The sequence below is a fragment of the Elephas maximus genome, chromosome 15 (genome assembly GCF_024166365.1).
Source record: "Elephas maximus indicus isolate mEleMax1 chromosome 15, mEleMax1 primary haplotype, whole genome shotgun sequence".
NCBI classification, from domain to species: domain Eukaryota; kingdom Metazoa; phylum Chordata; class Mammalia; order Proboscidea; family Elephantidae; genus Elephas; species Elephas maximus.
Window position 1 is genome coordinate 18,362,456 of NC_064833.1, and position 23,054 is coordinate 18,385,509.

Below are 23,054 nucleotides of genomic sequence, written 5' to 3' on the forward strand. Positions count from 1 at the left end.
ACAGGTACTGCCTTAGGTATCTAGCACTGCCACAACAAATACCACAAGTGGGTGGCTTTAATAAGGAGAAATTTATTTTCTCACAGTCTAGTAGGCTAGAAGTCCCCATTCAGGGCGTCACCTCCAGGGGAAGACTTTCTCTCTCTGTCAGCTCTGGAGGAAGGTCCTTGTCATCAATCTTCCCCTGGACTAGGAGCTTCTCCATGCAGGGACTCCGGGTCCAAAGAATGCACTCTGCTCCCAGCACTGTTCTCTTGGTGGTATGAGATCCCCAACTCTCTGCTTGCTTCCTTTTCTTTTTATTTCTTGTAAGATAAAAGGTGGCACAGGCCACACCCCAGGGAAACTTCTTTTACAGTGAATCAGGGATGTGACCTGAGCAAGGGTGTTACATCTTACCCTAGCTCTTTAGCCACAGGCAGAGATTATGATTTATAACACATAGAAAAAGCACAAAATGGAGGACAGCTACACAATACTGGGAATCATGGCCAAACCAATGACACGTGTGTTTTGGGGACACAATTCAGTCCATGACAGGTATCTATTGAGGACTTGAAATGTTGCCCCTGTGACTGAAGAGTCGAATATTTTATTTCATTGGGATTAACTTAAATTTAAGAACCCACATGTGGCTAGTGGTTACCCTGATTTGGGTGGCTCAGAATAGACAAAGGAATGCTTACGCGGGCCCTGATGGCACAGCTGTTAAGCACTCAACTGCTAACTGAAAGGTCGGTGGTTAGAAACCCACCCAGTGGCTCTGCAGGAGAAAAGACCTGGCAGTCTGCTCCCTGTAAAGATTAACAGCCTTGGAAACCCTATAGGGCAGTTCCGCCCTGTGCCATGGGATTGCTGTGGATTGGAATCAACTCGATGGCACACAGCAACAATAACTGGTATAGTTAAACAAAACAAAATAATTTTGAAGGTATGATTGACGTATTTGTTTACTTCTCTTATTTCAAGTAGAGACCGACCCATGTGTCAGAAAACAGACAGTCTGGGCATTAACCTAGTAATGCAGGAGGGAGAAAAAGCTTGATGTCTTTGGCTTAATTAGTGTGTTCTAGTTACAAATGGAGCCGCGTGTGAGGGAAGGATGGATGGAGGAGCGTCCTTTGTGGTTACATCAGCCTCTGCAGAGGCACATTTATTGCTGTTCAGGATGGGCAAGTGGGTGAGAGTGGGCGTGCAAGGAAGCAACCATTGATTATCCCCAAGGCTGTCATCCACTTGATGGACAGGGATAATTAGTGGATTAGGCGAGCCCCACCAGAGAATAATAGCCCAGGAACGGTCTTTATGATGGATGCGCTTACACAACGTCTTTCGTCTGATCGGAGGAGCCCTTCATCTTGCAGGATGGGGTGGGGAAGGGTGGCTTTGAGGACAAAACTGTGACAGAGATATTCACGAGTCTTGTCCGTCATTCTGCACACCCACTTCTGGAGAAGTGAGTCCAGGGGAGCTGGGGATGAGGGCAGAAGGTTCCTCTGGAAGCTTCCTCTCTTTTCATTTCCCAGAAGGGGTGTACCTAGGGCAAGAAGAAGAGGGCTACTGCCAACCGTTCCTCATGCTCACCCTACTGAGGTTCCCGCAGACGTGGGGAGCGGGAAGTAGTGGCAGTGGGGGCGACGGCGGCAGCTTGAGATGCTTCAGGGAGGCCCTCTGCAGATAAGTTCCAGAATCCACAGAAAGCCTGAAGATGAGATTAAATTACCTGCAATCATACCACTGAATGACAGAGCCTGTGAACGTTTCCGGCATTTTCTCTGAGGCCTTTTTCTACACAAAGGGGTTTTCTTGTTTTGTTTTTTGTTTTCAGGTGGTTAAGGATTCTGACCATTTCTAATGTGACGGTGGAGTTCCCTTGGGGGCATTTACAGCTGTACCCAGGTGTTGTATGTCTGGAGAGCTGTCGCTCCCTGTTCTGCATGGTCTGAGCGCCTCTAGTTTCTGCTGTTAGTTGCCTTTGAGTCAGTTCCAGCTCCTGGGGGCCTTCTGCATAACAGAACAAAACGTTGCCCGTCCTGTGCTGTCTTCATGACCATTGGTATGTTTGAGTCTATCGCTGTGGCTATTGTGTTGATCCATCTCATTGATGGTTTCCTTTGTTTTCGCTGACAACCCCTGCCCCCCACCCCACTTTACCAAACATGATGTCCTTTTCTAGCTATTGGTCTTTCCTGATGATTTGGGATGAAATCTCCATTCTCAGGTGTTCCTGACTGAAGCCCAGGGTCTTTTCAGTCTCGTTATATGCGTGTGAAAGGTGGGCAGTGAAAAAGGAAGACCGAAGAAGAATTGACACCATCGAATTGTGGTGTTGATGAAGAATAATGCATATACCATGGACTGCCAGAAGAACAAACAGATCTGAGCCCCTACAGGACGCTCATGTAGAGCAGGATCCAGCCTGCTGTCTCAGCCGCTTTCTGCAGCCCATGTCTGGGCTGGGATGGGAGGCTGGGTCTGTCCATCCTGCTGCTTTCACTTCCCAGAATCAGGGTAGAGCTTGGGTTGCAAAGTCAGACAGATCTGGGCTCAGATTTCAGCCGAGATCACTTCAGTAGAACCCTCTGGGCCTCCGTTTCCTCAGCCATACAATACTAGCAGTACCTGCCTCACTGGATTGTTGTGAGCATAAGCCAAGTGTGGTCTAAAGCTGTGTCACTCACGGTGTGGTCAGTGGACCAGCAGCACCAGCATCTCTACTCAGACTAGACTTGCAGCATCCCAGGCCCCACTCAGCTGTGTTTTGACAGGACCCCCAGGTGACGGATAATGTAAATTAAGGTTTGAGAAGCGGTGATGTATGTATCTGGAACGTAGCAACTGCTCAGAAAATAGTGATGCTCCCTGATGAAGATGACGACAGTGGTGCTTGTCAAGGTGAGAGGTAGGGACTTGGCAAGGTATCTGTCCAACCTTATCCCCGAGGCTTGAGTTCTTGCCAGCCCTAACCACTGGTGAGCCAGCCTCTGTCTGCACCCTTTTGGGCACGACAGAGGCCTTTGAGCTGGAACCTAACTCTCTGTAGCCTACCCTGCCTGTCCTTTTTTTGTTCTCAACCACACACTTCTTCTTCCTCATGAGCATCCTGCCCAGCTCTCTGTCCTCTCTCAAGTTGCCTCTTCTCCAGCCACAGCTCCCAGCTCCTCTCCCTTCTCTGTGGAGCAGCTTGGTATCCAATTCCCTCAGCTGTCCCTGGAGGTCCCGCTGCCCCAGCGGCTGGGCTGGGAGAGCAGTTGCTGCATTATTTATGGAGCACCGTTCACCAGCCGTGCCTGATGAGTTACACAGTTAATTCTCCTGCACCGTGTGTGGGACACCATCCTGAGCCTCTGTTTAATACAAGACGAAACAGAACCCCAAGCCAGTTTTGCTGTTGCCTGCCTTCTGCGCCCTGCATGAGGCAAGTGGCCTGCCCTGGCCTTCTGGCTCTGGGGAACCTGAAGCAGGAGAACGAGAAGTGGAGAGGGACTTGGGGGTACTCCCAAAGCACAAACCTGAGGGTGGGGCGGGAAAGCCAGCTCGCATATTTGTTTAGGTGGTTACCAGATTCTTGAGGAGCGGAAGGAGATTTAGCGGGCTTTTCTCCTGAGAAAGTTAGAAAAGGACTAATTCTCCTCCCCACCTGGAAAGGGATCAGGTAGGTAACTCATTAGCCAGATTTTCCCATCACATGGTTGGTTTGGGATTTATGTCACCTGCCATTGGAATGAAGGCCACTCAGGTGATCCTCTGCTGTCCTAGTTGGGTTAAACCCCAGACCTTGCCTTTGAAGTGACCCATAGTCACTTTGTCTACACTGCCCCTTTACTCTACACTGCCCCTTTCCTGCTTCTCCCCAGAGCTGGCTTGGATCCTCTCTGCTTCCCTACCTTTGCACTTGCCTTCCCTCTTGCCGGAAATGCTTCTCCTTTCTCCCTTCATTTGTCCATCCTTGAGCCCACAGTTCAGCGGGGAGATCTTAGGCTCATAAATGGCGAATTACTTGATGTAATAAACCAAGAGAGCTCTAATCCAGGAGGGCAGGTGAAAAGAAAGTGCATCAGAGAACTCTCTAGAAGAAGTGACATTTCTGCTGGGTCTTGATGATGGCATAGGAGTTTTCCAGATTGTTGAATCCTCTAGGAAGTTTGAAGAGAAGGTGGTCATCAGAGATGGTGCATGTGATGTGGGGAGCCCTGTGGGATCCCCACTTGGCAGCTGCAGAGACGTGAATTATAGCGTGTTTTCAGGGAAGCCCCATCTCTCTCGCTGTAGGAAGTGGGGACAGCCACACATCTTGATTAAGGGAGTTCTCTTTATATGCCTGTAAACAAAGTGACTTTCTTTTCCCGTTTCTTTAATAGGGGACTTTTCCCTTTCTGTCAGAACCCAGTGTGATTTGAGTTCTCTCTTCAACAAACTGCCCAGGGTCCCCAAAACTCCCTACCCTCCTCTCCAAAGAAATTCAAATGATGGCTGCAGGAGGAGAGATTTTTCCTTTTGCCTCCTGACTTTGGATTTGGCAAAACCAGGGTGCTTGGCGGGAGTTCTGTTTTCTTTGATGTGGGTCTGTCTGTCTGGAAAGTCGCGAAACCTTTCTGCTTTCTCTGGTGGACTCCACAGCAGGATCTGTGTGGAAACTTCTTCATCACTCTGGGAATGCATTCCTCGGGGTTTCCTCAGACGTGAATAGAGCAGTCAGAAACGCAGCCGTGGGTGGGTGGGTGTAGACGAGAAAACCAAGGAGTATATTGGAATTGCTTTCTAGAAGGACTCGAAATGTATAAAATGCCTTGTTGGCAGGTTTCTTTTGAAACTTGAGTACGGTCCCATTTACTAAATCTCTTAGTCTAGAAAAATCCAGGGTCTTTTTTCTCTCAGTTACCTTTTAATCTTTCTACTGTTATCTTCAGCCTCTTCTCTCACTTCCTCAAAGCATTTGAATTTTTGTAGTAAAACTGCTTTCAGATAGGCCCAAACTTCTTTTTTTTTCCTGAAAAAACAGGGGGGAAAAAAATCTGGAGCAACCCAACATCGCCTTGCCTTTAAATTTTAATAACATTTACACATGTCTTTTCATGTCTCAACAAGGAGGTTTTTGTCTTCTGTTCTTAGAAGTTGGTTTTTTTTTTTTTTTTAATCCATTAAATTATATATTCCCTGAAACAGGTGGGCTTGACACCCTTTGATAGACTGTCAGATATCATTAGCTCAGGAGAGAGCTGCTCTTGGCAGCCTTCTTCTGGCTGAGTGGGTGTTCGTAGGCCGAGAGCCGTGTGCTGTGCCCCTTGACTAGAGGGGGGTCCCTCTTTCTCTTGCTACTCTGGTAAAAGACTGAAATGAAGCCCCACGTCAGGGCAGGTAAGTAGTTTTAAAGTGGCTTGAGCAGTCCCTGTTTTTAGGCATACTCATCTCGGGTTGGAATTCTCTGTAGCACCGTTTACTTAGGAGCAGCAGAGCGGTTGTCTGGTACTGTACACCCAGCTACCTCAGCCTGTTTCGGGTTTAATTGTGGTCAGCTAATACCGAAAAACCAGTTGCCGTGGGGTCGATTCTGACTTATGGTAACTCTATGAGTGTCAAGAGTAGAACTGTGCTCCACAGGGTTTTCAGTGGCTGATTGTTTTTTAAGTAGATCACTAGGACTTTCTTTCAAGGTGCCTCTGGGTAGATTTGAACTGCCAACCTTTTTGTTAGTAGCTGAGCACTTAAGGTTTTGTGCCAGCCAGGGGGCTCTGGCCAACTAATACACCAAAAAAAACCCAAACCTATTGCCGTCAGGTTGATTCTGACTCATAGCAACCCTATAGGACAAGAGTAGACTGCTCCCTAGGGTTTCCAAGGCTGTAGTCTTTATGGAAGTGGGCTGCCAAGTCTTTCTCCTGAAGAGCAGCTTTTGGGTTCAAACCACTGACATTTCAGTTAGCTTCCCATGTCACCTGGTTCTACACATTGTTGTTGTGAGCTGCCCTTGAGTTGGCTACTGACTTATGGTAACCCCATGCACGGTGGAACAAAAGGCTGATCTTGCACCATCCAGTGACTGGTCTGGGATTGGACCGTTGTGATCCATAGGGTTTTCACTGGCTGATTTTCAGAAGTAGATCACCAGATCTTTTTTCCAAGCCTGTCTTAGTCTACTGAAGCCTGTTCAGCATCATAACAACATGCAAACCATAACCCACACATGGGTGGTGGCTGTGCACAAGATGTATTGACCTGGAGTTGAACCTTGGCCTTTGGCATGGAAAGTGAGACTTCTACTACTGAAGCACCGCTAACAATAAGGGATCCCAGCTGGCGTGTACGGTCCAACTTAGAGTGTTTTTAAGATCTCTCCCAACCTTCTGAGTAAGATCACTCAGAGTCTGCAAATGTTTGGATCAATCATGTTGTTGTTATGGGCCAATGAGTTGGTTCCGACTCATAGTGACCCTCTGTACAACAAAATGAAACACTGCCAGGTCCTGCGCCATCCTCAACAATTGTTGCCATGTTTGAGCCCATTGCTGCAGCTGCTGTGTCGATCCATCTTGTCAAGGGTCTTTCTCTTTTTCACTGACTATCTACCTTACCAAGCATGGTGTCCTTCTCCAGGGACTGGTCCCTCCTGATAACTGGTCCCTCCAAAGTACGTGAGGTGAAGTCTAGCCATTCTTGCTTCGAAGGAGCATTCAGGCTGTACTTCTTCCAAGACAGACTTGTTCATTCTTCTGGGAGCCAATGGTATATTCAGCATTCTTCACCAGCACCATAACTGAAAAGCATCAATTCTTTTTCAGTCTTCCTTATTCATTGTCCAGCTTTCACATGCATGTGAGGTGATTGAAGATATCATGGCTCTGGTCAGGTGCACCTTAGCCCTCAAAGTGACAGCTTTGTTTTTTTAACACTTTCGAGAGGTCTTTTGCAGCAGATTTGCCCAATGCGATACGTCATTTGATTTCTTGACTGCTGCTGCCATGAGTTTTGATTGTGGATCCAAGTGAAATGAAATCCCTGGCAACTTCAATCTTTTTGATGTTGAACATGATGTTTATTGGTCCAGTTGTAAGGATTTTTGTTTTCTTTATATTGAGGTATAATCCCATACTGAAGGCTATAGTTTTTGATCTTCATCAGTAAGTGCTTCAAGTCCTCTTTGCTTTCAGCAAGCAAGGTTGTGTCATCTGCATAACGCAGGTTGTTAATGAGTCTTCCTCCAATCCTGATGCCCTGTTTTTCTTCATATAGTCCAGTTTCTTGGATTACTTGCTCAGCATACAGATTGAATAGGTATGGTGAAAGGATATAACCCTGATGCACACCTTTTCTGATTTTAAGCCACACAGTATCCCCTTGTTCTGTTCCAACAATTGCCTCTTGGTCTAGGTACAGGTTCTGCATGAGCAGAATTAAGTATTCTGAAATTCCCAATGTTACCCATAATTTGCTATGATAGACACAGTCGAATGCCTTTGCATAGTCAGTAAACACAGGTAAATATCTTTCTGGTATTCTTTGCTTTCAGCCAAAATCCATCTGACATCAGCAATGATATCCCTCCTTCCGTATCTTCTGAATCTGGCTTGAGTTTCAGGCAGTTCCCTGTCCGTGTATTGCTGCAACCATTTTTGAATAGTCTTAGCAAAATTTTACTTGTATGGGATATTAATGATATTGTTAGATAATTTCTGCACTCTGTTGGATCTGAATGAGCACAAGTATGGATCTCTTCCATCCTGTTGGCCGGGTAACTGTCTTTCAAATTTCTCGGTATAGACGAGCTAGCACCATTAGTGCCGCATTCATTTGTTGAAACATCTAAATTGGAGCCTTGTGTTTCACCAAGGCCTTCAGTGCAACTTGGACTTCTTTCTTTAGTACCATCGGTTCTTTGTCATATGCCACCTCCTGACATGGTTGAATTTTGACCAGTTCTTTTTGCTTCAGTGACTGTGTACTCCTTCCATCTTCTTTTGATGCTTCTAGCATTGTTCAGTATTTTGCCCATAGAATCCTTCAGTATTGCAGCTCGAGGTTTGGATATTTCTTCAGTACTTTCAGTTTGACAAATGCCAAACGTGTTCTTCCTTTTTGGTTTTCCAACTTCAGGTCTTTGCACATTTTATTATAATATTTTACTTTGTCTTCCCGAGCCTCCTTTTGAAATATTCTATTCAGCTCTTTTACTTCATCATTTCCTCCATTTGCTTTATTGAGCACTTACCATGGGTAAGGCAGTACACTGAGCACTTTTTATGTATATCCTCATTTATGTCTTGAACTAACCGTGTAAACTGGTGACTCGTCCTCATGTAGAGCTTAAGCGACTGGTTGAATGTCATCTAGCAAACCGTAAAGCTAAAATACAGTCCAAGCAATTGGACTCCCAAATTTGTGCTTCTGACTCCTGTGTTGTTTCAAAGTTCAGTAATTGGTATTGCTGATGATAGTGATGAAATTTTTATTATTTTATAATTTATATATTTATTATATTTTCTATTGAAATATCATATATAATAACTATCGTTATTGTTATTGTTGTTGGTTGCCATCAAGTCAGTTCTGACTTAAGGTGACCCCATGTGTGCAGAGTCGGGTTTTCAAGGCTGTGACCGTTCAGAAGCAGATTGCCGGGCCTGTCTCCTTAGGTACCTCTGGGTGGGTTTGAACCACCAACTTTTTGGTTAGCAGTTGAGTGTTTAACCATTTGTGCCACCCAGAGACTATCACTATTACATTTAGTATTATTATTAGGAAACAGGTCCTGAGGAGTAAAGTGATTTCACCTAGTAAATACTGGCAGGGCTGTGTCTGGAACTCCAGACTCAATGCTCCCTGCCCAGACCACTTAGCATTCTGGTCTGTTCTTGCTGGTTGTCTCACTTTTCTCTTAATAAACATTATTGCTCATCTCAGTGGCCTTCTCCAGGGCTCCCTGGATGGGGGATGGGGGTTGTTGGTGCTTGGGAGAGGAGGGCCCAGCCCTCAGGTCCCTCTCCCTGTGTGAGAGATGGTGGTACCTTGGAATAGAATTAGGTGGACAGTGTCTCTGAACGTCCCCCATCTTTTCAAAGAGTTTCTTACAATAGCTTATGAATCAGAAAGTGAAAGAATGGCGAGACAGGGCTGTAACTGTTGGGTTGAAGTCTTGCTCTCTTAAGGGTGTTAACTGCTGTCCGTCTGGACAGAGCTCTTCAGTGGCCAGTCAAGGACCCTAATCTTGGCCTTTATCTCTTTAATTACTTGGATGTAAATGTAGAAGGGCTGTTCATATCTGGACTTGACAAGGAAGAGGTAAATATATTGGGTGTTATACTTGGAATCTCTGCAATGTCTTGATGGGACTAGAATGGTAGCCTGAGATGTTGCAAAAACAAACCGGTTGCTGCTGTTGAGTTGACTCCAACTCACGGTGACCCCATGGGTGTCAGAGAAGAACTGTGCTCCACAGGGTTTCCAATGGCTGATTTTTTGGAAATAGATCACTAAGCCTTTCTTTCATGGCACCACTGAATAGGTTTGAACCGCCAACCTTTTGTTTAGGAATCAAGCACATAACTGTGCCGCGCACGGATTGTGAGATCTTGCAAGAGCTCATTTAATATCAGTTAATACATAGTTCCGCTCTTGGGTTGAAGGAAATCCACAGGCCACAAAGATGGGATGGTGGCCGCAGGGCTTAGCAGTGTGGTGACAAGACCTCTGCATGGGTATTGGTTGACAGTAGCTCAGGTGTGGCTGTCTAAGGACCTTTGCCAGGAGCCAGTCAGACATGATCCCTGCCCTGGTACAACTTAGTGACCTATTGGAGCAAATCGGCACTTATGGGAGTAAATCTGGAGACCTGTATTTGGGCCAAGCAGGTCTCGATCGCACGAATGCAGAATTGGTGGATGTGGCCTAGCAGCACGTGTGAAACAGATGGCAAGGCTTGGGAAGATTGTAAATTCATGGTGCCGTTGTTGCCAGAACCTCCAATTGGATCTTAAATTTTTTTTAATGCAATGACTTTGCTTTCGTAAAAATGATACCAGATCATTTATTAAAAAAAAAAAAAAAACTAGCCAGAGAGGAAAGTACAAAGAAGAAAGCAGCAGTTGATCCAAATCTTAGCCTCCAGAAAGAACCCATTTTATTATTTGGTAGACACAGTTTTCCAGATATCTCTGTGCATGTTTTCAGATAGAATTGATAGAGAAATACGTAAATAGGCAGTTTTATAACAATGTGTTCCTACTATGCGTGCTATTTTTAAAATAAAGACGTCATTTCACTTTAGCGGAAGAAAATGAACTGTGGTAACTGTGGAAGAAACTGAAGTAATTTTAAACTCCAGTTAACTGTTTCTTTACCAAAAGAAATTAGTTTCTCAGATATCTCTCTAAGGCAAGGGTTCTTAACTGGGGACAGTTTTTACCCCATAGCCCTGGTGGTGCAACGGTTAAGCACTTGGCTGCTAACTGAAAGGCTGGCAGTTCAAACCGGCCCAGAGGCCCTGTGGGAGAAAGACCTGGTGACCTGCTTCTGTAATGATTACAACCAAGAAAACTCTATGGGGCAGTTCTACTCTGTCACATGGGGTCACTGTGAGTCAGAATTGACTTGATAGTACCTCACAACAGGACATTAGGCAATGTTTGGAGATGTTTTTGGTTGTCACAACTGGGGGATGAAGGTGGTATTACTGGCATGTAATAAGTACTGTTCTATCATAGTGACTGTTGTTTTTTTTTTTTGTTGTTGTACTTTACCCGTTGCCATCGAGTTGATTCCAGCTCATAGTGACCCCACAGAACAGAGTAGAACTGCCCCATAGGGTTTCCAAGGAGCGCCTGGTGGATTCGAACTGCCGACCTTTTGGTTAGCAGCTGTAGCTCTTAACCACTATGCCACCAGGGTTTCCTATTGTACTTTATATGAAGTTTTACAGAACACAGTAGCTTCTCATTAAACAATTAGTACACATATTATTTTGTGACATTGGTTAACAACCCCATGACGTGTCAACACTCTCCCTTCTGGACCTTAGGTTCCCTATTACCAGCTTTCCTATTCCCCCCTGCCTTCTAGTTCTTGCCCTTGGATTGGTGTGCCCCTTTAGTCTCATTTTGTTTTATGGGCCTGTCTAACCTTTGGCTGAAGGGTGAACCTCAGGGGTGGCCTAAAAGGGAGTCCAGGGGCCATACTCTCAGGTTTCTCCAGTCTCTGTCAGACCAGTAAGTCTGGTCTTTTTTTGTGAGTTAGAATTTTGTTCTGCATTTTTCTCTGTCTGGGACTCTATTGTGATCCCTGTCAGAGCAGTCAGTGATGGTAGTAAGGCATCATCTAGTTATGCTGAACTCAGTCTGGTGGAGGCTGTGGTAGTTGTTGTCCATTAGTCCTTTGGACATACCTTTCCTTTGTGTCTTTGGTTTTCTTCATTCTCTCTTGCTCCGAAAAGGGTGAGACCAGTGAAGTATCTTAGAAGGCTGGTCACAAGCTTTTGAGACCTCAAACACTACTCACCAAAGTAGAATGTAGAACATTTTCTTTATAATCCATGTTACACCAGTTGAGCTGGCTGTTCCCTGAGACCATGGTCCCCATAGCTCTCAGTCCAGTAATTCAGTGCCTCAGGGAGTTTGGATGTATCTGTGGAGCTTCCTGGCCTTGCCTTGGACGAGTTGTGCTGGCTTCCCCAGCGTTGTGTACTGTCTTACCCTTCACCAAAGTTACCAGTTATCCATTGTCTATTTAGTGTTTAGTAGTGAGTGTGTTATATTGACTATGCAAAGGCGTTCAACTGTGTGGATCATAAAATTATGGGTAACATTTGGATGAAGGGAAGTTGCAGAACACTTAATTGTGCTCACGCTGAACCTGTACATAGACGGAGAGGTAGTTGTTTGAACAGAACAGGGGGATACTGTATGGTTTAAAATCAGGAAAGGTATGTGTCAGGGTTATATCCTTTCACCATACTTATTCAATCTGTATGCTGAGGAAATAGAATTCTACTAGTGAACCACCAGTGTCCTAGTTATCCTTAGTTTTTTAAAAAGACTTCCACATGGGAACAGAATTGATTGTACTCTGAGGGCCCTCAGAAGTTTAGAACTGGGATCACGTGGACATAAAGGACAGGGTGGCCGATATGGGCTGCCATGGGAGGGTAATGGGCTCCCTGTTAGCTGTTGAGTTGAGGCCCGCTGGGAAACCACCTGTTGTCATATTGTATGTAGATGTTGGCTGAAGGCATCAGCTGAGTGGCTATATTTAGATAACTTTCCAGCCTTGAGATTCTGATATTCTAATTATGTTTCCTGATAGCCATCTGTCCTAGGGAGGAGCCCCAGTCACTCTGGTTCCCTCCTCCCTGCTGTCAGGGACAAGGGCTAGAACACAAGGCCATGTTGTATAAGCAGCTGGATCAGGGTAGAGCCTTAAATGCTTGGCACTTCATACATTTGGAGCCCCCGTCTATTGAGTGAAAAGGTGATACAGCAATGTATTACGTAGCACACTCGGCTGAACTAATTCCAGTTGATGTTTGTAGTATTTGCAAGATGACACGGATGGAGCACATTCTAAACACAATTCCTCAGCCGATAAATTTATATATAATCTGGGCAGTGTATAATAGACACAGATTGTTCCCTGTGTAATTGGAATTGGGTGTTCTGTGAATGCCTTAATCAGATGTCTGTCACAGTGTGGCTTATTGATGGCTTTGTTTTGTTGCAGGGGAGCTATCCAGTTTGGGAAGATTTCATAAACAAAGCAGGAAAGCTACAATCCCAGCTCCGGTAAGTAGAAGCTTGTTGTCCACAGGAAAAAGGCAACATCCTTAAACAGAGGATGAAGTAGGACAGACCCAACGTGCAAGATTGGGCTAATCTTGGAAATGTTACAGATATAGAAGGGGGTAGTCGGTTCTGATTTGGGCATTACCACTTATTAAACATATATCATGGCCCCTGGTTACTATATGTAAAATTGGACTCACATCCCCTCTGCCTCCCTCCACAGGAATTTTCAGAGTCAAATGAGGTAATGGTGGGTAACATTTATGTAGCACTCACTATATGCCAGAGTTATATTAATTTATTTAAATCTCACAACCCCCTGAGGCAGTACAGTTAATATCCCATTTTATTGAAGAAGAAACTGAGGTACAGATAAGCTAAGTAACTTACCCAAAGTCTTACAGCTTATAAATGGTAGAGAGGATTTGAACTCAGCTAGGCTGGCTCCACATTCCATGCTTTTACCTTTCTGCTTACTGCCTCTCAGTATAAAGAGTTTAAAACCTAGTGATGAATATTGTATAATTTCAGTTATATGAAATGTCTAGAAAAGGCAAATCTGTACAGACAGACGTAGATTAGTGGTTGCCTGGGAATAGGACTAGAAAGAGGGACAGATTACAAATGAGTATGAGGGATCTTCTTGGGGGTGATGGATATGTTTTTAAAATGAGTTGTGGTAATGATTGTACAACTCTGTAAATTTACCAAAAAATCATTGAATTGGACACTTAAAACGGGTGAATTTTATGGTATGCAAATTAATACCTCCCTACAGCTGTTAAAGAAAAAACAACCTATTGCTGATCTACCCTACAGGGCTGTTACGATCGCCCAGTCTTGTTCTGTTCTTGTTCGTGTATCATTTAATGTGCGATGCAGAATGTTTCAACATGTTTTCGTGAAAGCTGTAGTCTTTTAAATCAGTGGGGAGAAGGAATGTCTTTGCACGTGGTAGGTGCTCCATGAGGTATGGACCATTTAAAAAAGTACTTATTTTCATGATCTTAGCTCCTGGCATTTGGGGGATGACACTGGTTTGGATGGATGGTGGAGGATAGTTTTCCAAAGAGCAGCACATGTAGGTGTTTTCTAGGATAAAAATCCATGTGGACGGCAGAGAGAGATGAGGGAGAGATGGCCTGACCCTCTTGGGCCTTTGCCCGTGGTCACCTGGGGTTACCTCCCGGTGCTTTAGCCATAGGACTGGAGGTTCCATTGCTCCCTTATAGATTAGGAGAGAATAACTCGGGGGAGTTGATCTTATCCCTTCCATTCCTCTAGCTTCATGGCGCCTATTGTGGGTTGAATTGTGTCTCCCAAAAGGTATATTAAAGTCCTAAACCCTGCCCTGCGAATGTCACCTTATTTGGAAATAGGGTCTTTGCAGATGTAGTCAAGCTAATGTGAGGTCATTAGGGTGGCCCCAATCCAAAACAAGTAGTGCCCTTATAAGAGTAAGAGCAGAGACACAGAAACTTACAGCGAGAATGCAATGTGGTGACGGGGCCAGAGATTGGGGTGATGTGTCTACAAGCCAAATAATGCCAAGGATTGCTGGCAATACCAGAAGCTAGGAGAAAGGCATGGGGCAGATTCTCCTCTAGAGCCTTCAGAGGGAAGCATGGCTCTGCCAGTCCCTTGATTTCAGACTTCTCGTCTGGTGGTACAGTAGTTAAGAGCTAAGGCTGCTAACCAAAAGGTCGGCAGTTCGAATCCACCAGGTGCTCCTTGGAAACCCTGTGGGGCAGTTCTACTGTGTCTTCTAGGGTCGCTATGAGTTGGAATCGACTTGATGGCAGTAGGATGTTGTTGTTAGTCTGCAAAACTGCGAGAAAATAAATTTCATTGCATAAAGCTACCAAGTATGTGGTAATTTATTACAGCAGTCCTAGGAGACTAATACATTGCTTGAGATCACTCATGAACTTGAACTTGCTCTGGGATTTCTAGAGCTGTGAGTAGGCCTCCAGATGGTCAGTGGTTTCTAGAATGTGGTTGTCTTCTCCAGTTGTCAAGTCCTTTATGATTTCCATGCTTAAGAACTTGGAATTTCTCTGTGCTGGATGAGATCCAGCCTCCTCTGCTCAGAATTCAAAGCCCTTTATCTGAGTTCTTCAACGATAAAAAATAAAGAACTCATGGCAACTCCATGTGTGTCAGGAGTTCAACTATGCTCCATAGGGTTTTCATTGGCTGTTTTTTTGGCAGTTAGATTGCCAGGCCTTTCTTCCCAGACATCTCTGGGTGGACTTGAACTTACACCCTTTAGGTTAACAGCTATAATATGTTAATCGTTTGCACCACCCAGGATCTCCAAGACCTTCACCAGCCTCCCCTTATTTAGCCAGATGGAAAGAGCCTTTGTGGCAATGGCTAAGTACTTGGCTGCTAACCAAAAGGTTGGCAGTTTGAACCCACCCATTGGCTACCCGGGAGAAAGATCTGGCGATCTGTTCCCATAGAGATTACAGCCATGAACCGTGGGGCAGTTCTTTTCTGTCATACGGGGTCATTATGAATCGAAATAAACCCTATGGCACCTAATAACAACAAGTCCCTCCCCCAGTCCATCTCTGCCACAATTATCATTTATTTCTGAAAGACATTCTCCATATTGTAGGTCTTCTCCTGTAGTAGAATAGTAAAGCATTGACACGCATTTCCCCCTAATTTGTCTTTTTTGGCCTTGTTTAATTGTTGTAACAGGCTTTTAGGGTTGACCAAGAATACGGTTCTTTTCTCCTTTGACAAATGAGGATGCTAAAGCTCAAAAAAATTGACTGCCTAGTTGTCTTAATAAACACACAAAAGTAAAACTTGAAGTAATCTTAGCTTATTCTCACTGGTACAGGTATATTTTGTATTTTTAACAACATTTAGGCCTCCTGAGGGGCAGGACCATGTCTTTATTATGTTGTCAAATGACTAATACTCGACTAATGGCATTGTAGGGGCCTCGAGCACACGGTTTAATTTCCTGTATTAGAGAAAGGATAAAGATTACACCGTAGAAGAAGTGGAAACCCTGGTGGCATAGTTAAGAGTTTGGCAGCTAACCAAATGTCGGCAGTTCGAATCCACCAGGTGCTCCTTGGAAACCCTATGGGGCAGTTTTACTACGTCCTGTAGGGTTGCTATGAGTCGGAATTGACTTGATGGCAATGGGTTTTTTTTGGTTGGGTAGAAGAAGCAAATATGTCTTGGAGGATTTAAGCTGAGTCATTCCTTCCTATTATCAGTGGCTGCTTGATTGCCCTGCCCCTTAGAGAGGGTCAGACTATCCTGTGACTACGTCAGACAGTGAAATATGGCTGTAATTGGAAGTCAATTAAAAGCCCTTACCGTACCCATTGTCAAGTCAGTTTCGACTCATGGCAGCTGTATGTGTTACAGAGTAGAGCTGCAGCGTAGGGTTTTCTTTCTTTCTTTTTTTTTTTTATGGTTTTAGCAAAGAGAAATTTATATTCTCACAGTCTAGGAGGCTAGACTGTGAATTCAGAGTGTCAGCACCAGGGGAAGTTTTTCTCTGTCAGTTCTGGGGGAAGGTCCTTATCAATCTTCCCCTGGTTTAGGAGCTTCTCAGCGCAGGAACCCTGAGTCCAAAGGATGCACTTTCCTCCCTCCATAGGGTTTTCTTGGCACTGATCTTTACAGAAGCAGATTGCCAGGCCTTTCTTCCTCAGTGCTACTGGGTGGGTTCCAACCTCCAACCTTTTGGTTAGTAGGCAAGCACAAACCCAAGCTCCACTCAAACCAAAAAACCAAACCTGTTGCTGTCAGATCGATTCTGACTCATGGCGACCCTAGAGGACAGAGTAGAACTACTCCATAGGGTTTCCAAGGAGTGGCTCGTGGATTTGAACTGCCGACCTTTTGGTTAGCAGCCAAGCTCTTAGTCACTGCATGACCAGGACTCCGAGCTCCACCCAGGGACACTTAATTCCTCAAAATTGACCACCCTCCTAATTTTCAGTGGAATCCTGGAGACCATGACATGCAGAAGGCACCTCTGTCTCTGGCTTATTAAACTTGGACAATTGACATTGACGTGAATGAGAATAAATCCAGCCATTGTGTCAGAAATTAATTGTAAATCAAAATGAGCTATTTACAATCACAAGATGTTTGATGAAGCTAACTTTTCATGGGTTTGCATTTGATGTCTTTAAAAAATAATACTTTTAAGAGTAATTATTGGTTGGCGAAAGTTTTTTTTTTTTTTGGCTGGTTGGCTTTGTGCACGTATATCTTTATTATTATTTTTTTATTACTCAAACAGAATGTTTTCTTGCTCTACTAGAAAATTCCAGGCCTCATTTTGAAGTTCTCTAAGGGATTGTTGCCCAGGTCAGCCCAGGGACCACCTCAGGAACCTTCGAATGTACTTTTTGATGCTTTTATTTCATTGTCACTGGTGCTTATGTTTAAAGACCATTTCTTTCCTTTTTCTCCATTTTGAACTCTTTCTTTTCAGTCCTATTCTCATGTTCTTTATTTAGCAACTTTGGATTTATAGATATGCTCAGTGAAGACCGGATTCATATGTGACTTACTTGAAAATTCACACCAGGCTAAAAGCTTGATTGTAAAATCCTTACATGCGTTTTCTGGGGCTTGTTTGCTTAGGGTCCGTGGTCCTGGTGTGGAATGTTGACAACTCTTCGTTGGTTGACATCTCGCATCAAGACTCTGGGAACTAGCAGACCACAGAGTGCTCAAGGTATCTTGCAGTGCTCAAGAAGATGTTAAGAATTCAAGATAATTTCTAGACATAAAACGAGTGTGGTAACTTCTCCCCATTCTCTGCTTTTAGGAATTCAGAATATATAGTTGAAATAGCATCCTAAGTTTGAAAAAAAATAGTATCTTTGTTTCATTATGATTAGGTCTTGGAGGAAAAGTCACACGTATAGGACCTTGTGATGGGATGAGCTGGGGACTGGGAGTCATGACACCGGGATGCTAGTCCCAGCTCTTGGAGTCCCTGGGTGGTGTAAATGGGTAATGCACTCTGGTGCTAAATGAAAGGTTGGAGGTTCGAGTCCACCCAGAGGCACCTTAGAAGGGCCTGATGATTACTTCCAGAAAACCAGCCCTTGAAAACTGTGGAGCACAGTTCTATTCTGATGCACCTGAGGTTGCCATGAATTTGGAATTGGCTTGATGGCAAATAGTACTAGTCCCAACTCTGAACGATTGATCTTGAAGGTCACGTTGCATTTTGTAATCTCAGTTACTCCATCTCTAAAGTGAATTCTTTGGCCTAGATGGACTCTTTCCAAGATTCCTTCCTCCGATCGTTATACGTATGTGTGTATATATATATATATATATATGTATAGTTTTCCTGCTCTAGATTTAATTTCAACTATAGCATTTCAGTTTTTTAATGATACTTTTCTTTTAGGTAGCCACATTGTCTTTTCTTCCTTTGACAAAATTGACCTGGCAATAATTTTAAACAATCAAGTGAAATGGAATGGGGAAAAGCTACTAGCATTTATCGCATAGCATTGAGTGAGCTGGACATTACTGGGTAGAGTGCTTCCTAGGAAGAACAGAATGCTTCCTAAGAAAAAAATGGGGCCAGGAAGCAAATGGTTGTCCAAATCCAATTGAGTTGTCTCTCCTGGAAGTCTACGTTCTCTTCTTAGCAGAGGTTTTAGCCCTTCAGCTGTAATGAATTTGCTGGTGTGAGACATTCCTCATGCTTTTGTTATCTGTTTGCATTTTCAGGACAACAGTAGTAGCGGCAGCTGCCTTCTTGGACGCCTTTCAGAAAGTGGCTGACATGGCTACCAACACACGTGGTAAGCAGATGGAGGGATGACTTCCAGCATTAACTGAAATCAGCATGTGGGCTCTTAGCCTGGGGTGGCTTCACAAGAAGATACGGCTGCAGTTATCAGAACTTAGCTGACTCATATTTTTATTTTTTAACTCTGGGTTTCCACGTATGAGACGTTATATACAGATAGCACATGCAAAAAAGAATGAAAATAAGGAAAAGGAGCCACACTTTACACTTGGGGTGGTTCGATGTGTTTTTTTGATCACTTTTCTCCCCGTTTCATGTGTTTTACTTCTAATTGATAAGATAACAGATGTTTCCAGGTCTTTATCTGTAAGTACATCTCCACATGAATATAGGAATTAGATATTTTTTTCTAGTAGTTCTTCGACGTCTTTTTTTTTTTTAATTGTGGATTTTAATCACTTTTAATGACATGTAGGCTGAAGAGCCCTGAGCTTTGCATTTGGTTGCAGTTTGTTTTTTTCCTCCTCACGTGGATTGTCCTACCAAAAGAAAACAAAAACAAAAACCCCGTTGCCTTCCCCTCGATTCTGACTCATAGTGACCCTATAGGACAGTAGAACTGTCCCATAGAGTTTTCCAAGGAGTACCTGGGGGATTCAAACTGCTGACCTTTTGGTTAGCAGCCGTAGCTCTTAGCCACTATGCCGCCAGATCGTCCTAAGGTTTCCTTATTTTCCTGTGGAATGGGGAACATTGGGGATGACTGGATAGACCATTTTTCTGGGTTCCCATAAAACGAGGAACCCTTGTTTAATAAGTACAGTATCCTATTGTGCTCTTTCTGCTTTTGTGCCTCCCACGTTTGATGTAAACACCTTCGAGGTAGAGTCTATGACCTCTTTATGTCCAAACCCCCTAAAACATACTGCCTTCAACATAATAGATCTTTAAAGTATGTTTAATAAATGAACAAAGGGAAATATTTTGAAAATGTTAATAGTTTCAATAATCCTGAGTCACACAAAATAATGTCCGTAACATGTGAAAGATATAAAGAAGAAAATGAATACCCCTGGACTCACTACCACCTTTAAAAATACAACATTTACCAGTGATGTAGAGACCCCCTGTTGAAAGGGGATGTTTTCCTTTTCATTCTGAAAGCAGAGACTATCTCCTGCCTGTTTGTCTGATTTTTCTGGATCTCCTTATTGCATGGCCAGCTACGCCTGTTGTCTTCATTGTCATGGTGACGTTGGTAAACTGGGGTGGGGATGGGGAGGGTCTACTCCTAGTCACGTGCTAACTTAGTTTCCTGAATCACTTGAGGGGCGCCTCTGGTGGGTTTTAGTAGGTACCCAATTACCACAGTAGCTCAATGAAATACTTGAATGAATATGCAGTGGGGGCACTTCTCATTCATTTGTCAAAGGCATCACCTCCAAACCCTTACTCTTACTCCATCGCCACCACAGAGGGGCAATTTTGGTTTCTCTTCCCACAAATAATCCCTTCCCTTAATCCACGAGAACTTCCAGGCCCTCAAGGAACATGCTCCTTATATTAAAAAAAAAAAAAAAAAAATCAAATAATGAAGTCTAGAAAGTAAAATCCATCCCCACTTGCCTCCTAGCATGCCTTGAGGGATTGGGTTTAAGAAACTCAGAAACTGCTATTATTTCAGGCACTGTGCTGGGACCACAGAAATGAATATATTACTCTCTTGGCCCTGTAGCTTACAATTGAGTGGGGAAATGAGATGTTTAAATAAAGAATTTCAATCTAGAAATGGTATGTGTGGTATGGTAACAGTGATAGAATAAAGTGCTGGGGGAATATAGAAGAATGAGCAATTAGCTCGGAGTCAGGGAAGCTTTCCCAGGGGAGGTAATATTTCTTGTTTCCAAGAGGCCAACAGTATTCCAGAAGGTTCCCCAGGAGAATGTGATGAGGATTTCAGAGCTGTTTTTTCCTCACCCAGTTTATCAACTTTATGTGGATAACCAGTAACTTTCTTTAAGCCCTTTTTTCTAATAATTACATAGCTTATACGGTGAAACCTGTGAGAGCCAGAACTCATTGGGGCTGCCTTGTTTCTCCAGGTCTCGAAAGCCTTCCACCTTTGATATGGTGCAGTCTTACCACTTTTTTTATTGCTTTGTTTAGTGGAAAATATTTGAGTTTTCTTTCTCTGGCTGGTTTCCGCCTTACACAGGTTCTGGCTTTCACAGGTTTTATTGTACGTGTTCATTAGAGAAACTTTAGAAAATGTAAGCGGAAAGACACACACAACTGCAAGCCAGTGATCACTATGGTTAATATTATCGGGTCTGTTTTAGAGTAGTTTCTTCCTCTACTGGACTTGTCAGCCATGTGAATGTATTTCTATAATAAAAACTCATTGCCGTCGAGTTGATTCTGACTCTTGGAAACCCTATAGGGCAGAGTAGAACGGTCCCGTAGGGTTTCCAAGTCTGTAATCCTTATGGAAGCAGACTGTCACATCTTTTTCCTATGGAGCAGCTGGTGAGTTTGAACTACCAACCTTTTGGCTAGCAGCCGAGTGCTTAGCCACTGTGCCACCAGAGTTCTGTAATAGCCATCAGAATCTTATTTTTTCATTTGCTCCAGTATTTTAAAGAATTTAGATATCTGGCATTGCCTTTTTGATTTGTAATATGCATATATTTTTTCTGTGGTTCGTGGTATGTTTTCCTATATTAGTGTTTAACTATTGGATGGCCCCTGAAGGATGGAATAGAAAGGGATCCCCTGATTGTATGTCATGTGCTGCGGTAGGAACCCGGGTGTTTGAAGAGGCTGATCCCCAGAGTGGTTTTCAGTGGGAAACTTGAGGGCCTGGGAGTTCTCATGGGTTGGAGGGAGGAAAAACAGAGCAATTATTTGTGGGAAAAGAAACCGGAACCGCCCCTCTGTGGTGGTGATGCAGGAAGAGTAGGGGTTTAGAGGTAATATATTTGACAAAAGACAAATAATGGCATAGTGAACAGACCTCTGCTTTGATATATTTTTAAACTGTTTGTTTTCAGGTCCGTTTTAGTGATGCCAGGATATTCTCTTTAGAGCCCACATGCACTTGTGGGAAATAACTTTCTTAGAGCTGTGGGAGTGTGAGAACTCTTATATGAGCTAAAGCATGTATTTTATTTTAGCCTGATAGAATTTAGCTTAATATATTTTAGGTGGATAGCAAGAAGGTCTGTTTTATGGAAGTGATAAGACAGTTGAACGTACTTTTTGTATGCTCAGTGTCAGAAATTATTTTGATGGCTAATTTCTACTGACAAGTAGAAAACACACTCCTTATTTTAAAAAATTCAAATAATGAAATATAGGAAGTGAAATCCATCCCCATCTCCATCCCTCCCGGCACGCCTTCGGTATTGGGTTTAGTAGTATTTATAGACTTTTTTTTTTAAACATACAGAATAATATGTAGAATGTATATGGATTAAAATATATAAGTATGATCCTTTTCAAAAGATAGCCCATAAAAGACATTGTCCCAGTGTTTTTGCTGCACAGTGTATTAGAGGTTTTCCATGTTGGTACCTGTGGGCCCCCCTCATTCAAGTGGCCGAATGGAATTGCACTGCCTGGATAGAGACAGTTTAATCATTCCTCTATTGATAAATATTTAGATGATCTCCAGAGATTTGCCATTGAAAGCCGTGCTGCAGTCAGTGCCCATGTATACATCCTTTTGGAGATTTACAAGTAATCTATTTTTAAATGGTGTCTGAATCACCAAGGAAACCAGGACTCTATAGACAATGCTTCAAGCTGTTTTGATCAGCAGATATTTTGGGGCTTAAGGTCATCACAGATTGTAACTCTAATACAGTTTGAAATGTGAAATCCACACCCTGTACAGAAAAGTCTCCTTTGTCCAGTTTCTTGTTTTTGCAAGAGATGTATTTTCCATGTCTCTTTTTCTGGAAGCCATGGAAGAAAATTGCAGTTATTCTTAAGTGCATCTCTTTTGGGCAGATGTTCAGAATTTTCAAGGTAGCAAGTCTCTGGCTTCCAAAATATTAACATTTCATATTGTTTCCCAGAGGAAACAGCTCTGAAAGGTCTTTGTCCTTTTAGCAAATGTTATGTACCAGCTATTAAAAAAATTTAGTTATGTATGAAAAACTTTTGTAATTAGTCACTATAGAAGCAAAATCAATCTAGCCATTATGGACCTATTGTTGTATTAAAACTATTTTGTTCATTTTTCTTAATTTTTTTTTATTGTAGTAAAATATATTTAACAAAATTTGCCATTTTAACTGTTTTAAGTGTATCATTCAGCGACATTAATTACATACACAGTGTTGTACCATTTGTTGTCTTTTAAATGGAAGTGTATAAATGGTTGTTATATTTAGGTTAATAAAACTATGATGGAATTTACAAGCTTATTAGCACAAGGTACAGTTCATATTTAGTTGATTTTGCACTTTGGGGTGAATATAAAATTGGTATCTAATATGAAAGTACACTTCGTAATTTTTTTT

The 23,054-nt window shown here is 43.2% G+C and overlaps 1 protein-coding gene across 6 annotated transcripts in view; it reads left to right on the top strand.

Moving 5' to 3' along the window:
* Positions 1 to 23,054, top strand: part of MTSS1 (MTSS I-BAR domain containing 1) — a 193,505-nt gene that overhangs the window by 23,061 nt on the left and 147,390 nt on the right. For all 6 annotated transcript variants that reach the window (XM_049854338.1, XM_049854337.1, XM_049854339.1 and 3 more), the window contains exons 2-3: positions 12,706 to 12,767; positions 18,507 to 18,580. In XM_049854338.1, the coding sequence (XP_049710295.1) occupies positions 12,706 to 12,767; positions 18,507 to 18,580 (136 nt within the window). The remainder of the gene's footprint in view (positions 1 to 12,705; positions 12,768 to 18,506; positions 18,581 to 23,054) is intronic.